We start from the raw sequence: 26,234 nt of genomic DNA, 5'->3' as shown, positions 1-26,234 counted from the left end.
GGGCTGCATTCAATTTTTTCATATGTGCTCTATGCTTGCATTGTAACCCCAGTATACGATGTGACTCAAATGTATGCAAAAATATTATTATTTAATTCACATTTAAATTTTCAGGAAATCCCATCCCTGTGTATATGCACGAACACAATGACTGCTTTTTGACACTATTTTAGGGATGCTTCACTAGCATGATGCAGAGTGCAGGGAGATAAGTGGAAGAAATCAAACTTTGGTGTATGCTGTGGAAGTAATTTTAGATTTTTCCAAATTTTTAGATATTTTCCCACTTAAACCAGAAAACAGGAAGAGTGAAATGCAGTGCAATGCCAAGCAAGCCAGGGTAAAGCATAATGAATAATAACAAAGGGGAGTTAATTGCCTCCCAAGTTTTTTAAAAGGGGCAGACTTTGAGTTTATCATGAGTGGCAAGATGTATTCTGCATTCTGAAAGATCCTGGTGAATACCAAATCCAAGGTGCTTTCTTCCCTGCACACTCCAGGCCTGTGATTTTTCCCTGCCTTATTAAGGCCTCCATTTAAAATTCAAATTTGATTATGCTAGATAAATACATACACACAAAAAATAGTTCTGAAACCTGATCACTTGGTAGAGGCCAACGTTACTCAGATACTGGAGGATAATAATTAAATTTGAAATTGCAGGTATAATTAGCAGGAGATAATAGAGTTTTCTCTCTCAGGAATCCAAGTTGTTGTTCTTTCATAACTGGTATCTTTCTTCCTTATTTATTTAGATTTTGTTTTTAATCCACCTTTTCCTCCAACAAACTTACAGTCGTGCATTATGACTGGCCCAAGGTCACTTATTAAACATTGTGGCTGTCTGGAGATTTTATTCCTGTGTTGCAGTGGATTGGAGGGGATGACCCCTAGAGTCCCTCCCACCTCTACAATGTTATGGATCTAACTGGAGGAGCCAGTTGACGGACTAGGTCTTGAACTCCCTTGACAACTTTAAAGGGAGTTAGCCTTTCAGTCAAATGGTCTGGTGTTCTGAGGGTCTCCTTTACTGAACATGTAACACAAGTAATTCCTTATGAGAACATAAGGAAAGCATTCTGGATCAGGCCCATGGTCGCCTAGTAATAGAATGAATCTCAGCTAAAGAATCCCTGTCAGATGGCCACCCAACCTCTGCTTAAAAAATATCCAATGTAGGAGAGTTCACCACTTTCCGAGAGAAAAGGTTCCACTGTTGAACCGCTCTAACCACAAGAAAGGGAGTCCATTCCACTGTCAAACATCTCTTACAATCTTCCTAATGTTTAGTTGGAACTTATTTTCTAGTAATTTGAATCCATTGATTCGGGTCCTACCCTCCGGAGCATCTTTTTCTCGCAGTGACCTTCCAGATACTTGTGGGAAATCTGCAAGCTAGACCCAAGCCTGAGTAAAACTCTCCCTCCCTCTGGTTTCCGGAAACTGATATTCATAAGCATTAGTGCCTCTGAGCTTGGAGGCAGAGCATAGCCACCATGGCTGGTCACCATTGGTAGCCTTCTCTCCAATCCTCTTTTAAAGCCATCCAAGGTGGTGGCCATCACAATGCATAGTCCCATGGGCGAAATACATACATATATATATATATATATATATATATATATATATATATATATATACACACACACACACACACACACACACACCGTATATATATACATATATACATATATATACATATATATATATATATAGTGATGAAGACTTATTGTGCTTTTTGCAAACTCTCATTGAGAGTCACATTGCAGTTGGTCCTTTTTTTGCCTACCCAAACTTGGAGCACTGCTTACTCTCTTGAATACAATACCTTAGTTGTTAAAGGTAAAGGGACCCCTGACCATGAGGTCCAGTTGCGGACGACTCTGGGGTTGTGGCACTCATCTTGCTATACTGGCCGAGGGAGCTGGCGTACAGCTTCCGGGTCATGTGGGCAGCATGACTAAGCTGCTTCTGGCAAACCAGAGCAGCGCACGGAAACGCTGTTTACCGTCCCGCAGGAGCTGTACTTATTTATTTACTTCCACTTTGTGCTTTCAAACTGCTAGGTTGGCAGGAGCTGGGACCGAGCAATGGGAGCTCACCCCATTGCAGGGATTTGAACCGTCAACCTTCTGATCAGCAAGCCCTAGGCTCTGTGGTTTAACCCACAGCACCACCCGCATCCCTTGAAGCTTAGTTGTTACGATATGGTAAAATGTGTCCGAGCTGCATTCCTGGAGGACCATCCCATTCCTTTTTTTTCCAAAATCTCTTCTCTTCCACCTGCAGTTGTGCCCAGAGTGGGAACACGAGGAGGAACAGCCACCAGCGTAAAATCAACCAGCAGGAAGAGAGTTGTCAGAATCTGACGGACTTCACCCCAGCCAGAGTCCCTAGCAACCTGGATATATTCACGGCCTACAATGAGACGCTACAGTGTTCCCATGAATGTGTGAGGACGCCAGTGCCGGTCTACGCAGAGGAGACAATACTTCCCCCAGGGGATTATAAAACATCCTTCAATGGAAATAGGTAAGAAAGCAGGAGCTCGTTCGGACTCATCCATTTGCATTTAGTGGATATTGGATTTGGTGGTTGACATGATGAGCAAAATGGATTTGGTGGTTGACATGATGAGTCTCTCTTTCTTTCTGTCTGTCTGTCTCTCCCACACAAGCACAAGTAAGGTAAAATTGTTAAGTGCCTCCTTCCACATCATCCCATTCCCCTCTGGAGGGAAACTTAGAAAAGCTGGCAAAAGCAGGGGTCCAGATAGAATTGAATGTTTCCCCTATATGTTTACACCCATACCTTGACTGAAAAGGACCATGCCCATCTCTGTGTACACCAGTGGTAGCCAATGCGGAGCCCTCCAGTTTTTGCTGGACTTCAACCAGTAGAGGTCAGCCCATTAAGGAGAATGGGGCACTGCCCCACCAACCCCATCTTACCCTCAGCCATTCACCACCTGCCTTCTTAACTGCATCCAGCCCATGGGAGCAGCACTGGCTGTCATTCCCCTCCTTCTAAGTCTGAGTGTTACCTTTACAGAACTCAGCAGGGAGAAGGTGGCACAATAGTTATTATTTAACTATTGCATTTGTGTCCCACCTTTCTTCCAAGGACCTCAAGGTGGTGCATGTAGTTCTTTTTCTTTTATCCTCACAACAACCCCATGAATTAGGTTAGGCTGAGAGGCAGGGACTGGCCCAGGTCACCCAGGGAGTATCATGGCTGAGTGTGGGGATTTGAACCCTGGTTTCAGATTCTTAGTTTGACACTGTAACCACTACACCTTAGTGACTGTCTACTTATCATTAGTTCAGGCTCTGCCTGCCATTAGCTCTGGTTCCTCCAAGTGTTGGCCTCCTCGCCTTCCACTCTCCCAGTCCCAGCGGTTTCCAGTCTCCACTGACTAAAACTCCCAACACTTCCAGCCAGCATGGCTAATGGTCAAGGGGGGATGATGGGAGGTGGTTTCCAGCAACTTCTGGAGGGCACCACACTGGCTAATCCTGTATGTACACCCTGAACAGCAGTTTTATCCTATATGCCCTGAGCCAGATACATGTTGAAATTCTCAACACTAGAGCAAAGATTTCAATGTGTGTCTGTATTAGATGTGACAACAGCCCAGTGCCCCCCATTGTAAAACAGAGAGGCAACCAATCTGTGTGTCATAGTCTGCCAGGAAGTGTTGCCCTACGTTAGTCTGTTCCAGGACTGATCCAGAAAGCTGATCATAGATCTCTCTTCCCAACTTCATGTTCCATTCAGTGTAACTCAGGGTGAATCCAAACAACTGACAACCCTTTGGTGACTAGTTTTCTGAGTGAGTGTCAAGCGATGGTAGTCACTATTCACTCCTTATCTATTAAACCACTTCTCTACATTCCCACCTCTATGATAGGATGAGAAGGGGAACAAAAAACCTGGAGAAACTGTAATAAGATAATTTTTCAGTTTGAAGTTTGAGGGGTGGGGGAATCACTTTGTGGTGTGTTCCTCCAACTTGACATCAAAATTTATTGTCTGAAATAGTCCTGTTTGCAGGACATTCTGCAACTATCTTTTTCTCAGTTTGAAAAGGATCTCTGGGACAACCCAACACAACCACAAATACACCCACACACCCACAACCCCTCCTCTGTCTCCCACGCACAATATTTGGTCTACTGGTTCTAATTAATGTGAAGTGAAGATTTGCAAGCACTGTGGTTAATGTGAGATTGTGGGGTGGGGATTCTTTTGTCCAGCTTGAGAACACTGAAGATGGGAGGGCAAGATAGACACTGAGCGTATTCAAAATAAAAAAATTCCTTCCAGTAGCACCTTAAAGACCAACTAAGTTAGTTCTTGGTATGAGCTTTCGTGTGCATGCACACTTCTTCAGATACACAGTGTGCATGCACACGAAAGCTCATACCAAGAACTAACTTAGTTGGTCTTTAAGGTGCTACTGGAAGGAATTTTTTTATTTTGACTATGGCAGACCAACACGGCTACCTATCTACTACTGAGCGTATTATTCAACACTAATCCTGCTCAGAGTAGACTCACTGAAGTTAATGGACATGGCTAATTTAGGTTCACTGAATCTGTGTAGGACTTGGTTGAATACTGCCCCATAAGTGTGAAATGTTAAGCATTTTCTCAGAAGCCTGTAATCTGTTGAGTGCATCTGATTGAATGACTAGCAAAGCGGCCATGATGAAATATGCTCTCAGTTGCTTTGGGGCCAATTGCATGCAACTCTGAGGGTTTTGTCAATGTGTGTGTGTGTGAGTGTGTGTGTGTGTGTGTGTGTGTGTGTGTGTGTGTTTGACACTGGAATCATGACTATCCATTGTGAATTCCCTCCCTCCCTCCCACAGATGACGTGGATGATTGCTAGGAGAGGCATAAACTTAGCTTTCCCCAACTTGGCGTTAACAGAAGTGGGTGGACTCCAGCTCCCACCAGTCCCAGCTAGCACAGCCAATGGTCTGGGATGATGGGAATTGTAGTCCAAACATTTGGAGGGTCCTAGGCTGGGGAAGGCAGTCCCATGCCATTGTTGTTGATGCTACTACCAAAAGCAAGTTTGGGGGGCAGGAATGGAACTCCTGTTCAATTCTTATATCAACATGTATGAGCACTTTCTAAGAATTGTAAATATCTAGACCACAAATGGCTAACCTGTACAGACACACACCCAGATGTTGGTGGGCTATAATCCCCACAGTCTCTGAACATTGGCCGTGTTCTTGGGGCTGAAGGGGACCTACATCCTACAACATCTGGAGGACCACAGGTTCCCCACCCCGATATATAGATATAAAGCACCCTTCCAACCCAATTCCATCCAAATGTTGTTAGACTTAAGCTCAGGGGGTGATCAACATTTGGAGGACTCCAGGCAGATGAGTGTTGCCCTTGCTCCTCTGGAAGCTTCCCTTGGACAACTTAATTTTGTCAAGTTGTGTGTCCTATCCCACTCATCGAATTCTTGCTTGATGGAACTGAAACCCACCCAGACTCTATATGTTCTCTATATATCTTTTTGATTCCCTTTGACCATCCCACTAAGGCCACAACCGGGAAACATGGTCCTGTGTTGTTCAGCCACTCCTTGATTTTTTTTGCCCAATCTGCATGTTACCTTTGTCATGCTGTTGCCATGCTTCCATGGTCAACTCCCATTTCACATAGGAAAAGTTTCTCAATCATCTTACTTCCCAGGCAAAAAATGCCCACTGCATCCAGAATTTGATGTTATGGATGTAACCTGATTATTGGGAACTGATGGCTATGTCACAAAGACAATTTTAAGTCCTGCCTGCCTGTTCACAGATATTGTAGTATCCCACAAGTCCCAATGCAATTGACGTACATCCAACAATGCTACGATCATTTTATTTGGCTTAAGAATGAGAGGCAACTTGGCCCCCCAAAAGTCTGTCTTTAGAAGAGTCTTGCTGATGATCTGTGCAAAGATTTCCAACCAAACATTTGCTGCATACTTGAAGCACGCTTGAACTTCATCTACTAAACCCAATTAAGATTCTGAGAAATCTCCACACCACTGCTTCGTCCCTTTTGGTCCAAATTTAGAACTTAACTTAAATAGGGAAAGGGGACACCACTCAGATTCTGCAAGGTCCTCAGGAATTGGGGGGGGGATTAGTTGCAATCTATGGGGGGGGGATACTCTTGTGGAAATCTGTATGGGTGTTGCGGACACTAGCTGAAGTGCCAAGATGTGGGCTTCTTGGTGGGCAGAAGATTGGCAAGGATTTTTCAACCATTTCATTGTGTGCCTGTCTTTGTGATGCTGGAATATGAGCCCCAGCCAACCAATGCGTGGGGAGCCATAGTGTGGCAGTTTTGGGGAAGTGGGGATGAAGGGCATACCTATGTGTCTGTGTGTCTGTGTTTTCCTGTTGTACCTGTGAACTGTGGAGAACCGTTTCCTACAGTTGCCTTTCCATTTTTATGCTCCTCTTTCTGTATTCTTCCCTGGCAGGTGTGCATTGGCTGGAAAGGGTTCATTGCGGTTTATTTCTATCTTTAGAAAAGCGGGGGGGGGGGGGGCGGAGGAGAGAGAATATGATTTTTGTCTAAAGGTGGTGCTTTGTGGGGAATTATTGGTCTCTGCTCAATTCTTTCAGATTTGGCAAAATTGCCGGTCTTGCAATTTTTTAACAGAGGAAATCAGAGGGTACAACTTTTCAGTTTTTTGCATGGCCAAAAGCCATTGGCCTGGTATCAAGCAGGCATCTTAAATAGCCTATGACTGTGTCTGCAAAGCTCATTGGAAAAGCACAAAACCACAACATAAGATACAAATATGACTGTATCTGAGACATCTCACTGTAGGGATTGAGGCTTCAGTTGCCATTAATAGCCCTATATGGTTATTAATATGGATATTAGAGCCTCTGTATCCTTCAACAGAGGGAACACGAGTGGCGCTATGGTCTAAACCACAGAGCCTAGGGCTTGCTGATCAGAAGGTCGGCGGTTCAAAGCCCCGCGATGGGGTGAGCTCCCGTTGCTCGGTCCCTGCTCCTGCCAACCTAGCAGTTCAAAAGCACGTCAAAGTGCAAGTAGATAAATAGGTACCACTCTGGGAGGAAGGTAAACGGTGTTTCCGTGTGCTGCTCTGGTTCGCCAGAAGCAGCTTAGTCATGCTGGCTACATGACCTGGAAGCTGTCTGCAGACAAGCGCCAGCTCCCTCAGCCAATAAAGCGAGATGAGTGCCGCAACCCCAGAGTCGTCCGTGACTGGACCTAATGGTCAGGGGTCCCTTTACCTTTTATCCTTCGACATGGGTGATATAGCATCCACTCAGGTCCCATGTTGGGATACTAATACTGACTGAGCATTTTGTTTGTTTTAATCTGGGATGGGGTTTCCCCCACACCTTCAAAAAAACCTCCACTTTCCTCTTGCAATACGTGCAGAAGCCAATACAACCATCCAAAGCATCGTTTTGAAATTATTGTCCCCACTCAAAATATGAAAAGAAAAGGCTGATTATGGGCTGCAGATGTAGCTAGACTTACTTGCTGTGTGTTACACATTGCCACGTGCCAGTCGATTTTTCTGCTTGCTGCAGACCCTCCTCCTCCGATCGGCATCTAATCCCTGTGGCCTTTGTGTCTGAGAAATGGTTTGAAATCTCCTGTTGACCAGCCGAAGTCTGTTTTATTTCCTGGGGGCAGGGCAGACGCCATGTGTCCATTTCCTGGTACGTACCTTCTCTTCCGCCATTTTTATTCCCAAATCACCAATCTGTCCGCCCAGTGAAATCCCTCCCACACTTTCCAATCGCACCCCTGCTGTGATCGAAGGGAGCTCCCCGATGCTTTTAATTAAAATGCCTTGCTAGTTTACGCAGAAAAAGAGGGAAAGCGAGCACGACTTTTGCTCTGCAAACGCCAAACATTTGCTGCTACATTAATCTATCGAACCTTTGTTTTTAATCTGTTTTAGATTATCGCAGTTACGCAAGGCGCTTATCACAGCAGGGCTGAAATTGCTTGCATGCAGGGGTGGCATTGGAACAACTAACATTAAGCATGTTTCAGATGAATTTAAATTATTGTAATGAGTTGCTTTCATTTCCTTACCTGATGTTATTGCTTCAGATTGTTTTGTAATAATTGATTACAAGTCAGGATTCCTAAACATTTAGTTATAAAAAATGTTTGGTGAAGAAACACGGAGAGGGTCTGGTGTTTTGCCACTTCTGTAATAGAACACACACAAGCCTTTTTATTTGAAGCTTAGGATGGGTAACAATATTGTACAGGCATCTCAAAAGCACATGGTCTAAATTCAAACAGGGATGGTGGGAGGATGTTGAGGAACTCCTACTTCTGTTGGATAGCCAACGTAGTCCATGTTCAGGGGTGATGAGGGCTGTAGTACAGCAAAATCTGGAGGCCTACAGGTCCTCAGTCCTTGAATTAGATGGATGGAGAGGAAGAGGGGGGTGAGTCAGAGAAGGGAAAAAAAGGCATTGGTTTTTGTCTTGTTTTGTTTTGCAAAATCACCTTCCAAAATTCGCCCTTCCTTCCACAAATTATTCAGCTTCTTTTAGAGATTAATTAATTTGTATACCCCCTTCATCCGTAGATCTCAGGGTGGTTCACAGCATCATCCAGTAGGACATTTGGAGCAAAACTGGAGTTTAGGGGGTACAAAGTTTACCCCACCCACAAAACCAACCAACCAATCAACCATTAAACTTTATCTTCAAACTCATTTCTTCATCCATAATGATAGTTGTTCAGGTGTCTCGGTCTCGTGGTGAACCAGAGACAGAAAACTGAGGCAAGGCTTCTTAGGCAAGGTGAGAAAACTATTCTGTTTTTGTGTGCTGTGATTTACAGCACAGCAAAGTAGGGGAAGGCGCATATGCAAGGGCTAAACTTGGCTAAAGCCTCTGAAGCATTGAGAGAAGTGGGAGAACTTCTCTGGTCTTCCAGTGGTTCCATTACCCAGGGATACACCCTTCTCACCCACCCACAGTCTGCTTTTGCCGCCTCCCATTCCTTATGTGCCTTCAAGAGCATCATTTCAGAGGAAAGGAATTGCAGGCTGTGTACGAATGACATTTTATTCTAGAATCCATGGAAACCGAGTCCTTTCCCGCTCCCAAACACAATCTCAACCTACTGTGTATTTTTATTTTTTGCTCATGAAAAGCACTTCTGGAGAAACTGGTTTCATTCTAAAAATAAAAGCTCATTGCAATTTATTCTGCCTCACTCCACAGTATATCCATTTGAAGACAAATGGAACTGGATGTAGGAGATCCTAGCGAGGTGGGTTGCAGGCCCGTGCAGGGATGGGGGGGCAGTTGGGTACACTTGCCCCAGGCCTTGGAGGGCTAAACCAGGTGGAGGCCCTCACCAGGGACTGGCTGCTTTTTTGTTTGAGTTTATAACTTTATTCTAACAAGACTTCCCTCCCTGGACCTCAGACAAGCGCTGCATGGACTTGGTGGGGGTGTATCCACACATACCCAGTGACATTTTGGGTGGGCATATAGGATGGCTGTCCACCCAACTCAATCAATAAATCAGGTCTATGCAGAGGGACATGGATGTTGGATGAGTCGGGTTCAGACAGCCATGAATTTCCAAGGGTTGGAATGAATGGTCCATGACTGCCAGGGAGCAGGGCATCAGGAAGGCAGGAGGCCAGGCAGGGAAACCCCCCACAAAAAATCTAGGCTCTACCTCTGCATCACCAGCTGCATCTTCCAGGAGAAGGTAAACCCAACTTAGGTGGGTCTTCTCACAGCAAGGCTGTGAGTGTTCTCTGCAGGCATCCTATCCAGGGGGCTGTGTGGTTGCTGTGCTGTGTGCCCTCACCCTTCTGATAACCACCTTCACATATCTGAAGGACTTTCACATGGAAGGTGGGATGAGCTTGTTTTTGGCTGCTCCGGAGGGAAGGACCCCAACCAATGGATTCAAATGGCAAGAAACGAGATCCTAGCTAAACATTGGGAAGAATTTGCTGGCTGTCAGAGCTGTTTGAGGGTGGAACAGACTCCCTTGGGAGGTGGTGGTCTGTCCTTTGACCAAGGTTTTTAAGGAGAGTTTGGATGGCCAGCTCTCAGGGATTCTTCAGCTGAGATTCCTGCATTATAGGGGGTTGGACTGGATGGCACTTGGGGTCCCTTCCAAGTATACGATTCTACGATTCTATGATCATCACTTGGGTTCATACAAAACAGCCCTTGAATGCAGCATAAGGTTTGAAGACCTGCCTGGGGAACGGCAGTAATGGGGTCATAGCAGTCAGTGTCAATTAGACACACAGGGTGTGGCCACCATAGGGTTGCATGAGTATGAGTGAATGTGTGTGTGTGTGTGGTGATGCAAAGGTTGTGCCGGGGGTGCATAGCTGTCAACCTTCCCCCTTTTTTGCGGGGGAATTCCCTTATTCCAGTGCCGTTTCCCACTGCTTCCCGCTGCTATCCCAGATTGTTAGATATCCCATAGACTGTCCCCGGGACAGGTGAGGCTGCTGATCCCTTATTTTCAAATCTGAAAGTTGACAGCTATATGGGGGTGGTGTCTTCACCACTGTGGGTTCTCTTTCAGTAGTGGGCACCATGGTAGTACAGATCCATTCATGCGATCTCCATTTGTCCCTTTTGCTACTGCTTAGGGCACAATCCTCCTCCAAAGGTATATTCTGCGACAGATGTGCTGATGTTCTGGCTTGGTCAAGGTGGAGCGGCAAGGCTTGGAAGCTTAGTTTAGAGTAAAGGAGAGTAAGAGGGGACATGATCGGAATTTGTAAAACGATGCAGGGTATGGATAAAGTGGGTAGCAACACTACAACTTGTGGACATCCCAGGAAGCTGAGTGTCAGAAGATTGAGGACAGATTCGTGCTCCTTCATGCAGTACATAGTTAAAATATGGAACTCACTCCTGCAGGAAGAAGCAACAGCCGCCAGCCTAGATGGTTTTTAAAAGAGTGTTAGACAAATTCATGGAGGAGATGGCTATGAGTGGCTGCCAGCCAGGATGGCTCTGCTCTGCCTCTGAATACGTGTCATAAGCAATAATGCTTCTGAATACAGTGGTACCTTGGTTTAAGAACAGCTTAGTTTATAAACAACTTGGATTAAGAACGCTGCAAACCCGGAAGTAGGTGCTTTGGTTTGTGAACTTTGGCTTGGAAGCAGAACATGTTCCGCTTCCTGTTGAGTGTGTTCCATTTGTAAAACGAGTCCCCCACTGCTGTGGGAAAGCACGCCTTGGTTTAAGAACGCTTTGGTTTAAGAATGGACTTCTGGAACGGATTAAGTTCGTAAACCAAGGTACCACTGTACCAGTTGGTGGAAATCACAGGAGGAGAGAGGGCTCTTGTGCTCAGGTCCTGCTTTCAGGTTTCCTATTTGGGCATCTGGTGGGCCATTGTGAGAACAAGATGCTGAAACTAGATGGACCATTGGCCTGATCCAGCAGGGCTTTTCTTGTGTTCTTGTTTTTCCCCCTTTGTTCTTATGATTCCGAATTCCCACTGAGGTCTGATGATACTAGAAATGTTACAGCCATTCCCCCCCTCCCTCTCCTTTAGTATCTGCGGTGTCTTTCATGTTGTTCCTTTGAAGGTGGCCTTGTAGACTGCAGCAGGAGGGGGAAAGCTATTAGACATAACCCGCCATTTCACTGTAGGGTAGCCAGGCCAGTTTTGAGCCAAACAGTCGAGCAAATTAATTGGTCAGTCTCGAATCTGGCCCCCTCCCCGTACCATCATAATGAATCACGGATCTCCCCTAAATGAAATTTTCCAGCCTTTGCTAACTGTGACTTGCTCGGAATTGCCCGTTTAACATCATGCCCAGCCACTGAGCATTACAAAAAGGTAATTAGATTAGAACAGAAAAGAGAATAAAAAGTTAACAGCCTCCGCTGAAGCTGCTCCACACAGCTATTTCGGGGGCTGCTGAGGTGAAATATGAGATTGTCAGAGGCTCAGGATGAGGATGGGGCCTAGAAAGCTACCTTGTACCAAGTCAGACCATCAATACATCTATCTCAGTACACCTGTTAGGGGGAGGGCCATGTTTGGCATGCCGAAGGCATCTTCAGCTACGGTGTCTGCAGAAATCGTTTCCAGAGATTTTATTTTTCCCCCCAGTGGGAGGCAATATTTTTGGGTGGAGGGCCAAAGTAAAACACTGAAATGGTTGAGCTGGCCAGTGTCTCACACAACATGCTGTCTGTACATTTGGGCTCATATCGCCAGTTCTAAAAATGCTAGAAATCTCTTTTTTTAAGAAAAAAAAAGAAAGCTGGGAATCTACGGAGTATGGTTCAGCCTGGGGGCATCAAGGAAGGCCTTTGAAGGCATCATGGTGACTGTCAGGCACACCAGGGTGGGAACACGTGAAGATGGACCAATGAGCCGGCTTGGTGTAAGGCTCCAAGACAGAGCAGGGGAAGGGGATGGGGGGGGTGGGAGAGACCTTACTTTTGCTGAACTAGCTGCCATTCGCCTACTACCAGCAGGGGCAGCACAATATGTTTTGTTGCTGAGCTGGAACAGCAAATGTTGTCCCACCTGAACAGGAAGGTGCAGAAATCCCAAAGGCCCCTTTCCTTGTACTAAAAACCATTAAATAACTGAACATTGTTCTGCTTCTTACGTGGCATTAAAGACAAACAAACAGGTGTGTAGCAGGCATCTGGCTCAGAAGTCCCTTCTGTACCCCGAGAACCACCTCCACAAATTCTGTAAATTATTATAGATTATTATAACCAGCCCATCAACACTGTATCTTGAAGAACAATTCAGCCAATCAAATCCTCCTGGAACTTTGAACCCTGTGGGAACCCTGTAGTCCATCTGTTGTTAATTATTAACATTCTCTCCAATATCCTTCCTGAGAAGAAACCCTTGGTTAAATCGGCAAGATCTTACAGCAAAAAACCAAATACAGTTCTGGACCTATAAAATCTTATTCCGTGTAGTTCTAGGGGAAAACAAGAAAAGAAAAGAACCCCAGAGTATTGCTTACATCCTTCAAAAGTCGATGGACATGCTCTGTGAAGTCTGCAACATTTCTATACCAGGGAAATTAGCTCTTTAATAATATTTATAATATATTGATATGGAAGTGCGTACTGTATTATTCCAGCCCCTGGGACGGAGTGGGTGAGATTGTAAGTGAGGGTAGTGTAAATGGCAAGTGAGGGCAGTGTTTTGCAAAATTGCCAAGAAATTATAAAATGGGAAAGTGGTCACTTTTCAATGCCACGAAAAATCCCTCCTCTAAACAGTCACTTCAACCAAGCACTAACTCTATTCTTATTAAAACTTTACACCTGAACCCTGAATTAGAGCCATGTAGAAAGGGTCTCTTGGAATTCTCTGGAGAAATTGGAAAGACTCCTTAAATTTATTCAGGTTCTCTGGGTGGAGCTCACCAGTAGAAATAATAGTTGCATTACCTATTTCCTTTTGCATAAGTTTCTTCTTCTTCTTCTTCTTCTTCTTCTTCTTCTTCTTCTTCTTCTTCTTCTTCTTCTTCTTCTTCGGCTGACATTTTGCATTCTCACCGATGCACCAGACCAAGCATAATTCCAAGAAAACCTATTGAGGTTTCAGTGTGAGCTGAAAGGCAACCATTAGCTTTTCATTAGAAATGCTAACAACCCTGCCAAAAAATGCAACCATTTGAACTATCAGCATGAAGCAGGAAGCACATCAAAGGAAAGGAAAGATGTTCCCAGCCTTTGATTCCCCCCTCCCAATTCTCTTTCCCCAGCTGATGACAACACCATTCCTGCTCTGAAATAAGTCCCAGAGCAACTCTCCTCCCCCACTTTACCACCCGTTTTCTCTGCCTTGGGTGTTTTAATTTTCAACCGGAAAGATGGGCTGTAAGTGCCCCCAAGAAATAAGAGACAGGCAAAGAAGCATGCAACAAGACCTCATTTCACTTTCTAAGGAAACACAGAGAGATGCTTATGGGAGGAGGTGCTCCCTGAGAACCGTAATTTGGATGAGAAGAGGTGATAAAAAAAAATCCTCAAGAAGCATAAAAGAGCCCACATAAGTCCTTTGGGCCTCCAGTTGTGAATATCTGCTTGGCTGCTATCCCAGGGACTCTTGCTCCTCTTCCTTTGACTAAGAAGGCACCAAATTGAGGTCACAGAAGATTCCACATCAAGGAGTGACCTAGTTTGCAAATTGAGGCCATGGAGAAAAGCTGTTAAGAGCATAATAAATATACAGGTTGCTACTGACACGTCTCTGTCTCTGTAGCTTCACCCTGCAGTGCTTATTAGTGTCTGCACAGTGCTGAGAAACCAGATCTGGTGGTTCAGCTAAGATCAAATTGTTACACGTGTGTGTGTGTGTGTGTGCAGTACAGCTTGTGGTATAGGGGATGTTCCAAGGGGGTTCCGATTTGGCATTGCACAGTGATATAAGCCGCAGCATCAGGCTGGGTTACTGTTACTGTGCAAGTTGGAGGTACATGGTGTCCTGGCCTGATTCTGCCTGATGCCAACAAAAACTTTTTTTAGTATTAGTGTTACATGCTAAGAAGTCCACGTAAAGTAGCTCATCTCATCTTGGGGGGCAGTCAGAGAACTGTGTTGCTCTGGTGGTGGGGCTGGAGATTAAGTATCAGAAAGAAGGCTGTTAATTAAGATTTCAGATCACCGCATGATTTGGGGAACTGGAAACTCAACGTGAGGTAGGAGAGGACTCCATATTGGAGCAGCGGTCGCTTGTTTTCCACTGTCCCAAAGGATGGGACCTGAACCAATGGATTCAAATGATAAGAAAGGAGATTCCAGATAAACATTTGTTGTTGTTGTTTAGTTGTTTAGTCAGGTCCGACTCTTCGTGACCCCATGGACCAGAGCACGCCAGGCACTCCGGTCTTCCACTGCCTCCCGCAGCTTGGTCAAACTCATGTTCTTAGCTTCGAGAACACTGTCCAACCATCTCGTCCTCTGTTGTCCCCTTCTCCTTGTGCCCTCAATCTTTCCCGGCTTCAGGGTCTTTTCCCGGGAGTCTTCTCTTCTAATGAGGTGGCCAAAGTATTGGAGCCTCAGCTTCAGGATCTGTCCTTTCAGTGAGCACTCAGGACCTATTTCCTGATAGGTTTGATCTTCTTGCAGTCCATGGGAATCTCAAGAGTCTCCTCCAGCATTAAACGTTAGGAAGAACTTTTGAGGTAGAACAGATTGCCTCAGAAGTTGATTTTCTCTCCTTCATTGGAGGCTTTTCAACAGAGTATGGATGGCCACCAGTCAGAAATTCTTTAGTTGTGATTCCTGCATTTCAGGGGATTAGACTGGAGGATCCTTGGGAATCCCTTCCAACACTACAATTCTATGGTTCTATAATTCCTTCAGACACCCCCCTCCCCAACTTGGAGCTTTTCAGTTGTTTTCAATGTTGGGGAGCATTTTTTCCCTCAACTTGCTGGTAGCAGTGTCTATCCCAGTGGTTTGTGGTTCCCATTTGTACTTAGAATTTTCATCTTGATGATGTAGCTTTATTCTGAAGGGGATGGAGATAGGATGGAACCCATCAGATCCTGAGAGATGAACTGGCATGGAGGTGAGCCTGGAGACAATCTGTGGGACCTTTCAGCCATCCAACTCTTCTCCATGATTTCAAGCTACAAGTCTACTATAGTGCCTTTTTTGGTCATAAATGAAATATGCTTCAGTCAGCTAGCCTTTGCTTCCCCACCCCCCACAAGGTTCCAGACTACAACTCCTGTCAACCAAGGGGTTGTAGCACAGAAGATCTGGAGGCCACCAGACTGGCAAAAGCTGAGATGGAGAAATGCACAATTTTGCTTCATCCGCTTCTCTCTGAATCATTTTAGCTCCAGGGTTTGGCTTCCTATTGTATGTTTACTTTATGGTTGGTAACCTGGCAAGGTCATCGCTCCCTGGTTTATTTATTTAATTGTTGCATTTCTACCCCTCCCCCCCAGGAGCTCAATATGACAGATACATGGTCCTCCCCCTCCTCATTCATTTCCCACAAATGAGGTAGGTTAGGCTGAGAGGTTTGGAACCTTGATCTCCCAGGTCCAACACCCTAACCACTACACCCCATTGGCTCTCAATAAAGGGCACGAAGCAGGTTGTGAGAAAAGGAGCTCCAGCAGAACCATAAACAGAGCTCTTTCTAAACCTCCCCCTCAAAAAAGAGATATGAATGGCAGTGTTGAGAGAGGGGTGTGCCCCTTTTGAGTCTAGCCTGCTAGCCATTGCACAAACAGCAATTAACTTTAAATGTAATTAAAGTTTAGCTGCAATACATGGTACTTATCTCTTGCATGTCGGCTAATCCTCAATAGATGTAACTCTAATGATGATTTACGGTTTTGCTAACGCGTCCCTTAATCTAAATTAAATGTGTAGTGATACTAAAGACCTCTCCTCTCTCTCACCCGCACCCAGATTGCACACTTGTGGGCTAAGTGGTCGGGAGGAGGAGAGGTGAACACCTCAGAACAGGATCGGGGCCATGTGCTGCTGCTTCCCTTCCTCTGGCGAGGAGGTCGCATTAATGAGGGCTGGTTCATGCTTTGGACATTTTGAATCAAAGGATGCTTACTGGCGCATTACAAGAGACAGGGATGCCCAGGACATTTTGCTGCTGGAAGCAAAAGAGAAAACGCTGCCCTTGTTTCTGCAACCACCACTATGTGCCCTCTGCTGCCATGCATCCCCTGCCACCTGGTGCTGCGTGGATGTTCAGCAGAGGAAGTGGCAGTGGCTGTCAAGCACAGGAGGCGGTGAGTGGTGCTCTCCTTGGAGGCTGGATCTCCTGTCCCTCCCAGCTGATTGCCCTGGGGCCACTGCCTCAACTGGCCTCATGGGTGGGCCAGCCCTGACTGCAAGCTAGTTTTCACAGCAGCTCCATCACTGTAGTTTGATTTCACTGAGTCAAATCATAACATAATATCAATAAGTTGCATCAATAAGAACATAAGCAGTTAGCCTTGTTGGATCAGGCCAAAGGTCCATCTGTTGGAAGATTCAGGACACGTCAAATAAAGTCCTCAAAGGAAAACAGGGCCCAACCTGGTGATAACAGAGTAATGGTGGAATGGATGACCTTGAAAGGTGGTGGAATCTCCTTCACTGGAGGTTTTTAAGCAGAGGTTGGATGGGCATGTGTCAGACATTCTTTAGCCGTGGTTCCTGTATTGCAGAGGGTTGGACTAGTTCCTTGAGACAGCTTACGATTCTGCAATCCTATGCTTCTATGATTCTTCATGCAGCACATAGTTAAACCATGGCACTTGCTCCCACAGGAGGCAGTGATGGCTTTAAAAGAGGATTTGACAAATCCATGCAGGGTAAGGCTATTGGTGGCTACTAGCAAAGATGTCTATGCATTTTTTCCACGTTCTGAGGAAGTCATGCATTTGAATGTGAGTTGCAGAAAACCACTGTAAGGGAGAAGGCTACAATTCAAAGTGTTGGTGCTGACCTTTAAAGCCCTAAACGACCTTGGCCCAGTATACCTGAAGGAGCATCTTCGCTCCCATCATTCACTGAGGTCCAGAGCCGAGGGCCTTCTGGTGGTTCCCTCATGGTGAGAAGTGAAGTTACAGGGAACCAGACAGAGGGCCTTCTCGGTGGTTGCGCCCGCCCTGTGGAACGCCCTCCCATCAGATGTCAAGGAAATAAACAACTATCTGACTTTTAGAAGACATCTGAAGGCAGTCCTGTTTAGGGAAGTTTTTAATATTTGATGTTTTGTTTTGTTTTTAATCTGTTGGGTGCCACCCCAAGTGGCTAGTGAAACCCAGCTGGATGGGCAGGGTAATAATAATAATAATAATAATTCCCAGATCCTGTTTTCAGATTTCCCATTGGTGCATCTGACTGGCCACTGTGAGAACAGGGTGCTGGACTAGATGGGCCATTAGCCTGATCCAGCAGGCTCTTCTTACTTTATTATCTAGTTCAGCCTCCTGTTCTCACAGCAATGGACCTGATGCCTCAATGGGGAAATCCCATCTTTCTTAATTCTGCATCACTGCAAGGTGGCAGCATTTGTTATTCCCCCCCTGTCCCCGCTTCCCTATTTATAAAATGTTCACAGTGCTTCCCCTTCTCTCTCTCCTTTTCCCATCAAAACCACAGTGCAAATGAGCAGGGATGTCATATTTTAAATGTTGCCCTCCTTCCTTCTTTGAACCCCTAGAACCGCCAAGATTCATTTTATGCCTCAACCCCTTCAGTGAGTATAGCTTCTGTGTTTCCTATCCATCATAATGCTGCACACATTCCAATCTCCAAGTGGAAAGAGATTCCAGAAATGCCAGCCCTTTCCCCAGGGCTTGGTTTCCTTGGAATGAAAGTCAGAGGAGGCTGTGATTATATATATATATAAAAACCGACACCAGAACCAGAGGCACACAGAACGCCATCACCAATCAACCACACCAGACCCAAACCCAGACCCTCTCCACAGATAAATTACAGACACCATCCAGTAGCCAAACCATAGTGGCACCTCCGGATGCTGCACCCCCCTGCAATCCCTACACAGATCTGGCTGGCACAGGGCACAAAACCACAGCTCGCCCCTATACACGAAGCCAAGCCAGAGCACAACTAAGTGCAGTACAGCCATCTTCTCAGAAAAACTCTTCACAAGCTCAAGAGGTCAAGACACGAAAGCTTTAGCAACTAATCCACACTTAATGACCCTCCTAAGTGGTACTCAGAATATCACTCAAGAAATCACTCAAGATATCCCTCAAGTAATTAAGGAACAAAAGAAGAAAAGTCACACTAACCTGGGAACTTCCTCTCTGCCCAGAACGTCGGAGGCTATACACCACACCCCCTCAACAGTATTTATAGGAACTCAAACACTGAGATCCTGCTCTGTTCCAGTAACAAGAAGCCGAAAGCACCAGCCTGAAGATGACGAGTGAGACCTCGTCGAAACGTCGCCTAGACACCCCAACTCTTACACGGGAAGACACCCGAAGACACCAAAACCTGCATTCCTGTACCCGTGAAAATCTACGAAAGCAAATATATATATATATATATATATATATATATATATATATATATATATATGGTTTTACTTACTCATGTATACAAGCTGTATACATGTATACAACCTGAGCATCCCCAGATAATGTGGCATCCAGCCAGGTGAGATAGGAAAAGGCTCACTCATGTGTCTCTATGGCAACCTCTTTGGACATGTACGTGGCAGGACTTAACTAGCCAGCCAGGTTATTACCACAACATAGGTACTGATTGAGTTGGTTCAGCAGGTTTCTCCTACCAGATACTAAGCCTCACATGTGCAGGATCACATATTTGGAAGGGATCCACAGGTGTTTTCCAGGCTGACACCTCAACTCTAACCAAAGCAATAATTAAACCAGAGGCACCAAGATGTTAAAGAGCTGTGGAAATGAAGCCTTTTGGGGAATGGTTGAGGGAGCTGAGTATGTTTAGGCTGGGGAAGAGAAGACTGAGAGGCAATGTGATGACCATTATCAAATATCTATAAGGCTGCCGCATGGAAGATGGAACAAGTTTGCTTTCTGCTGCTGCTGAGGATAGGTCCTGAACCAATGGATTCAAATTGCAAGAAAAGAGATTCCAACTAAACATTAGGAAGAACTTTTTGATGGTAAGAGCAGTTTGACAGTAGAATAGACTGCCTTGGATGGTGGTTAACTCTGCTTCATTGGAGGTTTCTAAACAGAGGATGGTAGGCCACCTGCCAAGGATTCCTGCATTGCAGGGCATTGGGCTAGATGACCCTTGAGGTCCCTTCCAATCCTACAATTCAATGATTCTATGATCTGTTCGGGAATCTGTCTTCCAATATGTTGCTAGACTCCATCTTGTTCTTGGGGCGCTCTAGATCTGTTTGAAGAATTTACCAGGGTATGGGGTTTGGAGCTTACCTTAGCTTTCCAAGGTGGCTGAAGGTGGTATGTGGGGGTTCCCCTCCATCCTGCAGTCAACATTTCTCCAGCACTCTGCAGCTTCCCCGACTGCCCACACTTCCTGATCTGGAAAAAAAAGCCCAGCTGGAGGAGTGACCTCATGATGTCTTCCCCTAGGCTGAGCATGGGAAACCAGGGAGGGTGCAAATTGCAGAGCGCTGATGAGATGGTTTGTGGAGCAAATGGAAGGACCTTCACAAAACACCCCTCGACCACCTCAAAAATAAGGTAAGTAACAAAAAACCCAGCACCTCATTCATGAGAATGTCATTGAAATGTTCCACCTGCTTTGATAATTATAGAATGCAGTTCTATTCATTAAAATCAGGCAGGCACCTTCAGCGTAATTTTCTCAGCACCTACTCAAAACATTTTTTAGGCAAGCAAGCCACCCAGATACGTAGGATGTTGACATATTCTTTCAATCTATTTTAGTTAATTTTAATTAGTATTTTGGAATGTTTTAAATTTAACAGTTTTTATTGATAATTTCATTGCTTTATTCTGTTTGCAAACAGCTTTGAGGTTTTGTTTTGTTTTTCATTGCAATCAAGTGCTGTATTTTTTTAAAGTTCTTTTCTCATTAATTGATGACCAATAGTCAAAAATGCAGGAGATGTTTCAATGCGGCACTAAAATTAGATAGCTTGTACAATATCACTTGTTGGTAGCCTGAGATGAAAAGGAATTTTCCCAGGTGACCAGATAACAAGAAATGATATATTCCTTGATTGCCTAACCCCAACATCAGCCACCCCAGCCCCCTCGCCTCGCCTCACCTTGCCTCTGATACCATCAGATATTCACACAAGCCCATCAAGTCTGAACTAGATATTAGGGCATAAAATCCAGTGGGTGGAGGTTCTAATCACAATGTTGGTTTCTTGATTTTGTCTAGGAAATTGACTAGGCAAGCTGGATTGTAAGTCTGCAGGGTTGAATGCATGCATGCCCCAATTGAACATTATTCCTCATGCACACTTGGATGTCTGGCTGTGTTGGAGGTGGGGTACTAGCACAGGGTTGGTGGGGAGGGAAAGTGTGGTCTCACATCCCACGGCTTGTAGGAGAGCGATTGAGGAACATGTAGTCTCATCTGGTCTAGGGAAACTCTTTTGTGTATCGGAAGAGAATTGGTTTTGGGATTGTCTTTGTATGTAGTTGTTATTCGGTTTTTGGTTTTTGATAGGCCATAACTAGTTAACTTAAGTGAGTGTGGGCTGGTGGCCAGGAGTGTCTCCACCCCCATCATTCAGCCTGGACACTGAGGTCCAGCGCCGAGGGCTTTCTTGTGGTTCCCTCACTGCGAGAAGCGAACTTACAGGGAACCAGGGAGAGGGCCTTCTCGGTAGTGATGCCCACCCTGTGGAATGCCCTCCCATCAGATGTCAAAGAGAACAACAACTATCTGACGTTTAGAAGACACCTGGAGGCAGCCCTGTTTAGGGAAGTTTTTAATGACTGATGTTTTAATGTATTTTTAATCTTTTGTTGGAAGCCACCCAGAGTGGCTGGGGAAACCCAACCAGATGGGTGGGGTATAAATAATAAATTATTATTATAATATTATTATTATTATGCCAAGCTGTGCCCTGAGATCTGCTGGGGTGACCCTGCTTGGAGTTCCACTGATGGGTATCACTGTGGTGTTCTGGTGTTTATGTAAACAATATTGTGTGTATATCTTCCTATATACATAAAAATGCAAGGCTGCAAAAACAGCCCCCACTGGAGGATTAGTAGTGCCACATCATGGTCCTAGATTTGCATGTGGAAATGGGGTTAGGAAGGTGAAAAGGAAGCTTAGTACCATATTTTTCGCCCCATAGGAAGCACCGGCCCATAGGACGCACCTAGTTTTTTTGGGGGGGAAATAAAGGGGAAAAAAATTATCCCCCCCCCAGTTGCGGGGCTGGGGCAGGGGAAGCCTGAGCTCCCCCCCGACTCCAGTCCCCAGAACAGGCTGCTATCCGCAAGCCGTGGGAAAGCTGCGCAAAGTCGCGCAGCTCTCCCACGGCTAGTGGAGGACTGCGCGAAGCCCGAAGCTTGGGGCGTGCTGAGCTCAGCACGCCCCAAGCTTCTGGGTGCTGGCAAGCTCTCCGCTAGTCATGGGAGAGCCGCGCGACTTCGCGCAGCTCTCCCACGGCTAGCGGAGGGCTGCGCGAAGCCCGAAGCTTGGGGCGTGCTGAGCTCAGCGCGCCCCAAGCTTCTGGGTGCCGGCAACCTCTCCGCTAGCCATGGGAGAGCTGCATCTCCCACGGCTAGCGGATAGCTTCCTGAAGCCTGGAGAGTGAGAGGGGTCGGTGTGCACCGACCCCCCTCACTCTCCAGGCTTCAGTGAAAGCCTGCATTCGCCCCATAGGACGGACACACATTTCCCCTTCATTTTTGGAGGGGGAAAAGTGCATCCTATAGGGCGAAAAATACGGTAGTTGCCTGGGGTGGCAAGTGGAAACTCTAGAGGTTAATGTAGGAGAAATGGGGGGAGAGGTTGGGGAACATAGCGAGTAGGAGAACAGCTCCTAGTGTAATTAAAGTAAATGTTTAGGCAAGTATAATATGTGATTTAAAGTATCTGTTAGGTTGCAAGGGGGAGAAAGAGCGTGCATGGAACATTGGAAGTGAATGGTGATTGAATGAGAGTTTGAAAGTGAGTTTGAATGCTGGTGGGAGACAGTTTAGGGAGTCAGTTGAGTTTAGGAGTGAGTGGTAGCTGGAGTGGGAGTTAGAGCTGGAGATGGAGAGAGAGTTTGGATGGCAACAGGGTTGTTTTCAATAGAATCGGGTCTGCATTTTTATTAGCCACATTAGACAAAGTAACAGAAAGGATCACTAAAAACTTAAATCATATGCTTCTGTCCAGTATGTGATCATAGAGACCTATATTTATTATTTCTGCCCTAATAGATCATTGCCTTACACCACATGCCTCTTGAATGGCTACATTAGATGTGGGAAATATTCAGGTACAGTGGTACCTTGGGTTAAGAACTTAATTCGTTCTGGAGTTCCATTCTTAACCTGAAACTGTTCTTAACCTGAAGCACCAGTTTAGCTAATGGGGCCTCCTGCTGCCGCCACGCCGCTGGAGCACGATTTCTGTTCTCATCCTGAAGCAAAGTTTTTAACGCGATGTACTATTTCTGGGTTAGCGGAATCTGTAACCAAAAGTGTCTGTAACCCGAGGTACCACTGTATATAGCATCTGTGGGGGGAACAGGAACAAAGGGAATGTTATATGTACCCCACACAAACCCAGCTCTGGACAGTCACCTTACAAAGAGAGAAGGTGGTACGGGGCAGTTGGGTGGGTGTGTCTGTGGCTGAGGGTGGGTGGGGCATGGCAGTCACCATGGCGACAGGTATTGTGGAGCGACGTCCCTGTGAAGAAAGGCTACAGCATTTTGAGGCTTCTTAATTCAGAGAAAAGGCGAGTAAGAGGTGACACAATGGAAGATTATAAAATTATGCAAGGCATGGAGAAAGTGGGGCATGGCAAAATTTTGCCCCTCTCACATAGCATTAGAATTCATGACATCCAAAGAAGTTGAATGTGGGAAGATGCAGGACTGAAAAAAGAAAGTCCTTCTTTGCACAGCACAGAGATAAACAGTGGAACTAACCTCCTGCCGGAGGCAATGATGGTCAGCAACTCAGATGGCTCTAAACGAGGATTAGCTAAACTCCTGAAGAGGAGAAGGCTCTGAAAGGCAACTAGCCAGGGGTGCCGACTTGAATAAAATATTGGGGAAGGGGCAGGTAAGCCCCACTCCACATAATCGATCACAAGACGTAGCCCATCAACTTTGGGGAGGCCTGGCCCTCTCAAATATTTTATTTGTGGGGGAAAGGGAACTCGGCTCTCAGGAACTGGCTCTTGTGCTACTAGCTATGATGGCTATGTTCTGCCTCCACCGTACAAAACAGCAATGCTTCTGAATACAGTGGTACCTCAGGTTAAGTACTTAATTCGTTCCAGAGGTCCGTACTTAACCTGAAACTGTTCTTAACCTGAAGCACCACTTTAGCTAATGGGGCCTCCTGCTGCCGCCGCGCTGCCAGAGCACGATTTCTGTTCTCAACCTGAAGCAAAGTTCTTAACCTGAAGCACTATTTCTGGGTTAGCGGAGTCTGTAACCTGAAGCGTATGTAACCTGAGGTACCACTGTACCCATTCCTGGGAGCCACAGGAAGGGAGAGAGAAGTGCTCTTGTGTTCAGCTCTTACCTGAGGGTTTCCCAGAAGAGGCCTCTTGTTAGCCACTGTGAAAACATGAAGCTGGAGTAGATGGGATAGTGGCCTGATCCAGGAGGCGCTCATGTTTTCAATGAGGGACTTTAAATGAGTTCTTATGTTTTAAATGGGGGTCTTTTTGGTGGCAGTTCACCAATTGTGGAACTCCCTCCCACAGTGACAGTTTTTCATCGTCAGTCAAAGATGTGTTTGTTTGTCCAGGCTTTAGAGATCTGTGTGAAGGGTCCCAAACAGTTCAATATTCCCATCTGCTGCTATAGGGTTGGTTTTTTTTTTTTTTTTTTGCATGCTGTGAGTCTCCCTGGGCTCCTGTGGCAGGAAGGGGTGATACAGAACCAACACAACCACAATCATAATTTGAAAAGTATTTTTTCAAGCTTCTGTACATATTGTTACCTACCTTAACCAGGCTAGAAAAATTATTATTTTCATTGGGTGTGATCTAATGTCAAGTCATGCTCAGATTTAAACCCCATGGAATCAATTAATTTATGTAGCTTTGGTTCCAACGGATCTGTTTTCAGCATGTCTTGGTTAGACTCTCTCTCTCGTGTTCTGTTTTTATTTAAAGAGGAAATAAAATTACATTTTACATTGGATGATTGTATATTTGGTCTGCGGAGTGTCCTTATGCTCATGGCGACTGTTTTATTTGAGTTTTTGTTGATTTTCTCTAAATTTGGTCAATTTAATTAAAGGCAAAAATGAGCTGTAAGGAAGGTGATAGCCACTGAAAATTAATGCATGGCTAATACTAAAAAACAAAAACTGTAGATCATTGTGGGATGCTGCTAATTTTAATATTTTCTTTTTGTCCTTAACAGGATTCCATTGGTGAACCTGTAAAAAAAAAAAAAGGAATGGGTTACCTATACCTACCATTTGTGTTTACTGATGGAAGACTCAAAGAACAGCCAAATATATTTTTATATAATAAAAAAGGGATTTGCCCCTACGAGTGATTGAATTTTCGAGGAGTGCATTATTTTTCTGGGAGAAGATGGTCGTGGGTGGGGTCTGGGGTGGGGAGAGAATAAACTTGCAAGCAAAGATGGAAGAAAGAAGATGGAAGCCAGCCAAACAGAGCCATGGCTTCAGTCTGGGACGTGTGTGGACTGTGACTCTATTTTTGAACCTGTGCCAATAATACCATAATGTGCCATGATTCGCTTGGGGGAAACGTCTTCAGAAGGTGACGCAGAGTGGAATACATGTCAAAAAGAAAAAATATATATATAGTGAAAGCAAGGGTGGGGGATATCTCTTCTAATAAAGTCAGTATTTCTGGTTACTATACATATAATATATATATATATATATAAACACAAACACTTTTTGTACTGTAGCAAATTTTTGGAAAAAAAAATCTTAAATGTTCTGGGTTGTTGTTTTTTTCTATAAAAAAAATAATACCATCAAAGAAATGGGTGTTGTGGGTTATAAATATGATTCCGTTTGACACGCTTAGTATATATGAACTTAAATAAATGGATGTTTTCTACTTCAGAAATTTAGTTTTCACAAACATACATGCTGACACCTGCATTCCAAAGCCCATTTCTACAAGAGAACTAATTTAACAACAACAACAACAATCCCAGGGTTGGGAAAAGGCAATTGAACGTTCTCTGAATAATCCATGTTGATTACAGCTCTTAGAATTTAACAAAAGAAGCTCGGTGGATCCCGTGTGAACACAGAGAGTTTCAGTGTGCAGAAGGAACCAATTCAGGCTATGACATTTCTCCATGCCTATGGGTTTCAGGATGCAACGCTAAAAATTCTTAACAGGGAGTAAGTCACATTGATTTTACTGAAATGTACTTCTGAGTAGACGTGGTTAAGGTTGTCAGACTGTATTCCCTGGGGTTCCTTTAAATCTTATTGAGGATCCCTTGATGAGAAGGTCAGCAATGGTGGCGCCACATTCTTGAAAGACAGAAATCTTCCCCTGCAATGCACATCCACAAGAGAGCGTGGGGGCCAT

At 45.1% G+C, this 26,234-nt stretch overlaps 1 protein-coding gene across 5 annotated transcripts in view; it reads left to right on the top strand.

The window, feature by feature from the left end:
• AJAP1 (adherens junctions associated protein 1) overlaps positions 1–25,568 on the top strand; it is a 121,741-nt gene extending 96,173 nt beyond the window's left edge. For 2 of the 5 annotated variants that reach the window (XM_083513179.1, XM_083513180.1), the window contains exons 4-6: positions 2,290–2,532; positions 20,111–20,221; positions 25,072–25,568. In XM_083513179.1, the coding sequence (XP_083369305.1) occupies positions 2,290–2,532; positions 20,111–20,221; positions 25,072–25,093 (376 nt within the window). In that variant the 3' untranslated portion in view covers positions 25,094–25,568. Of the gene's footprint in view, positions 1–2,289; positions 2,533–7,601; positions 7,734–20,110; positions 20,222–25,071 lie in introns of those variants that run through there. The other 3 variants (XM_083513181.1, XM_083513182.1, XM_083513183.1) reach the window with 3 other exon arrangements.
• The last annotated feature ends 666 nt before the right edge of the window (positions 25,569–26,234 follow it).

This window comes from Podarcis liolepis, assembly GCF_965112155.1.
Source record: "Podarcis liolepis genome assembly, chromosome: 7".
NCBI classification, from domain to species: Eukaryota; Metazoa; Chordata; class Lepidosauria; order Squamata; family Lacertidae; genus Podarcis; species Podarcis liolepis.
This window is presented reverse-complemented; position numbering and strand designations above follow the sequence as displayed.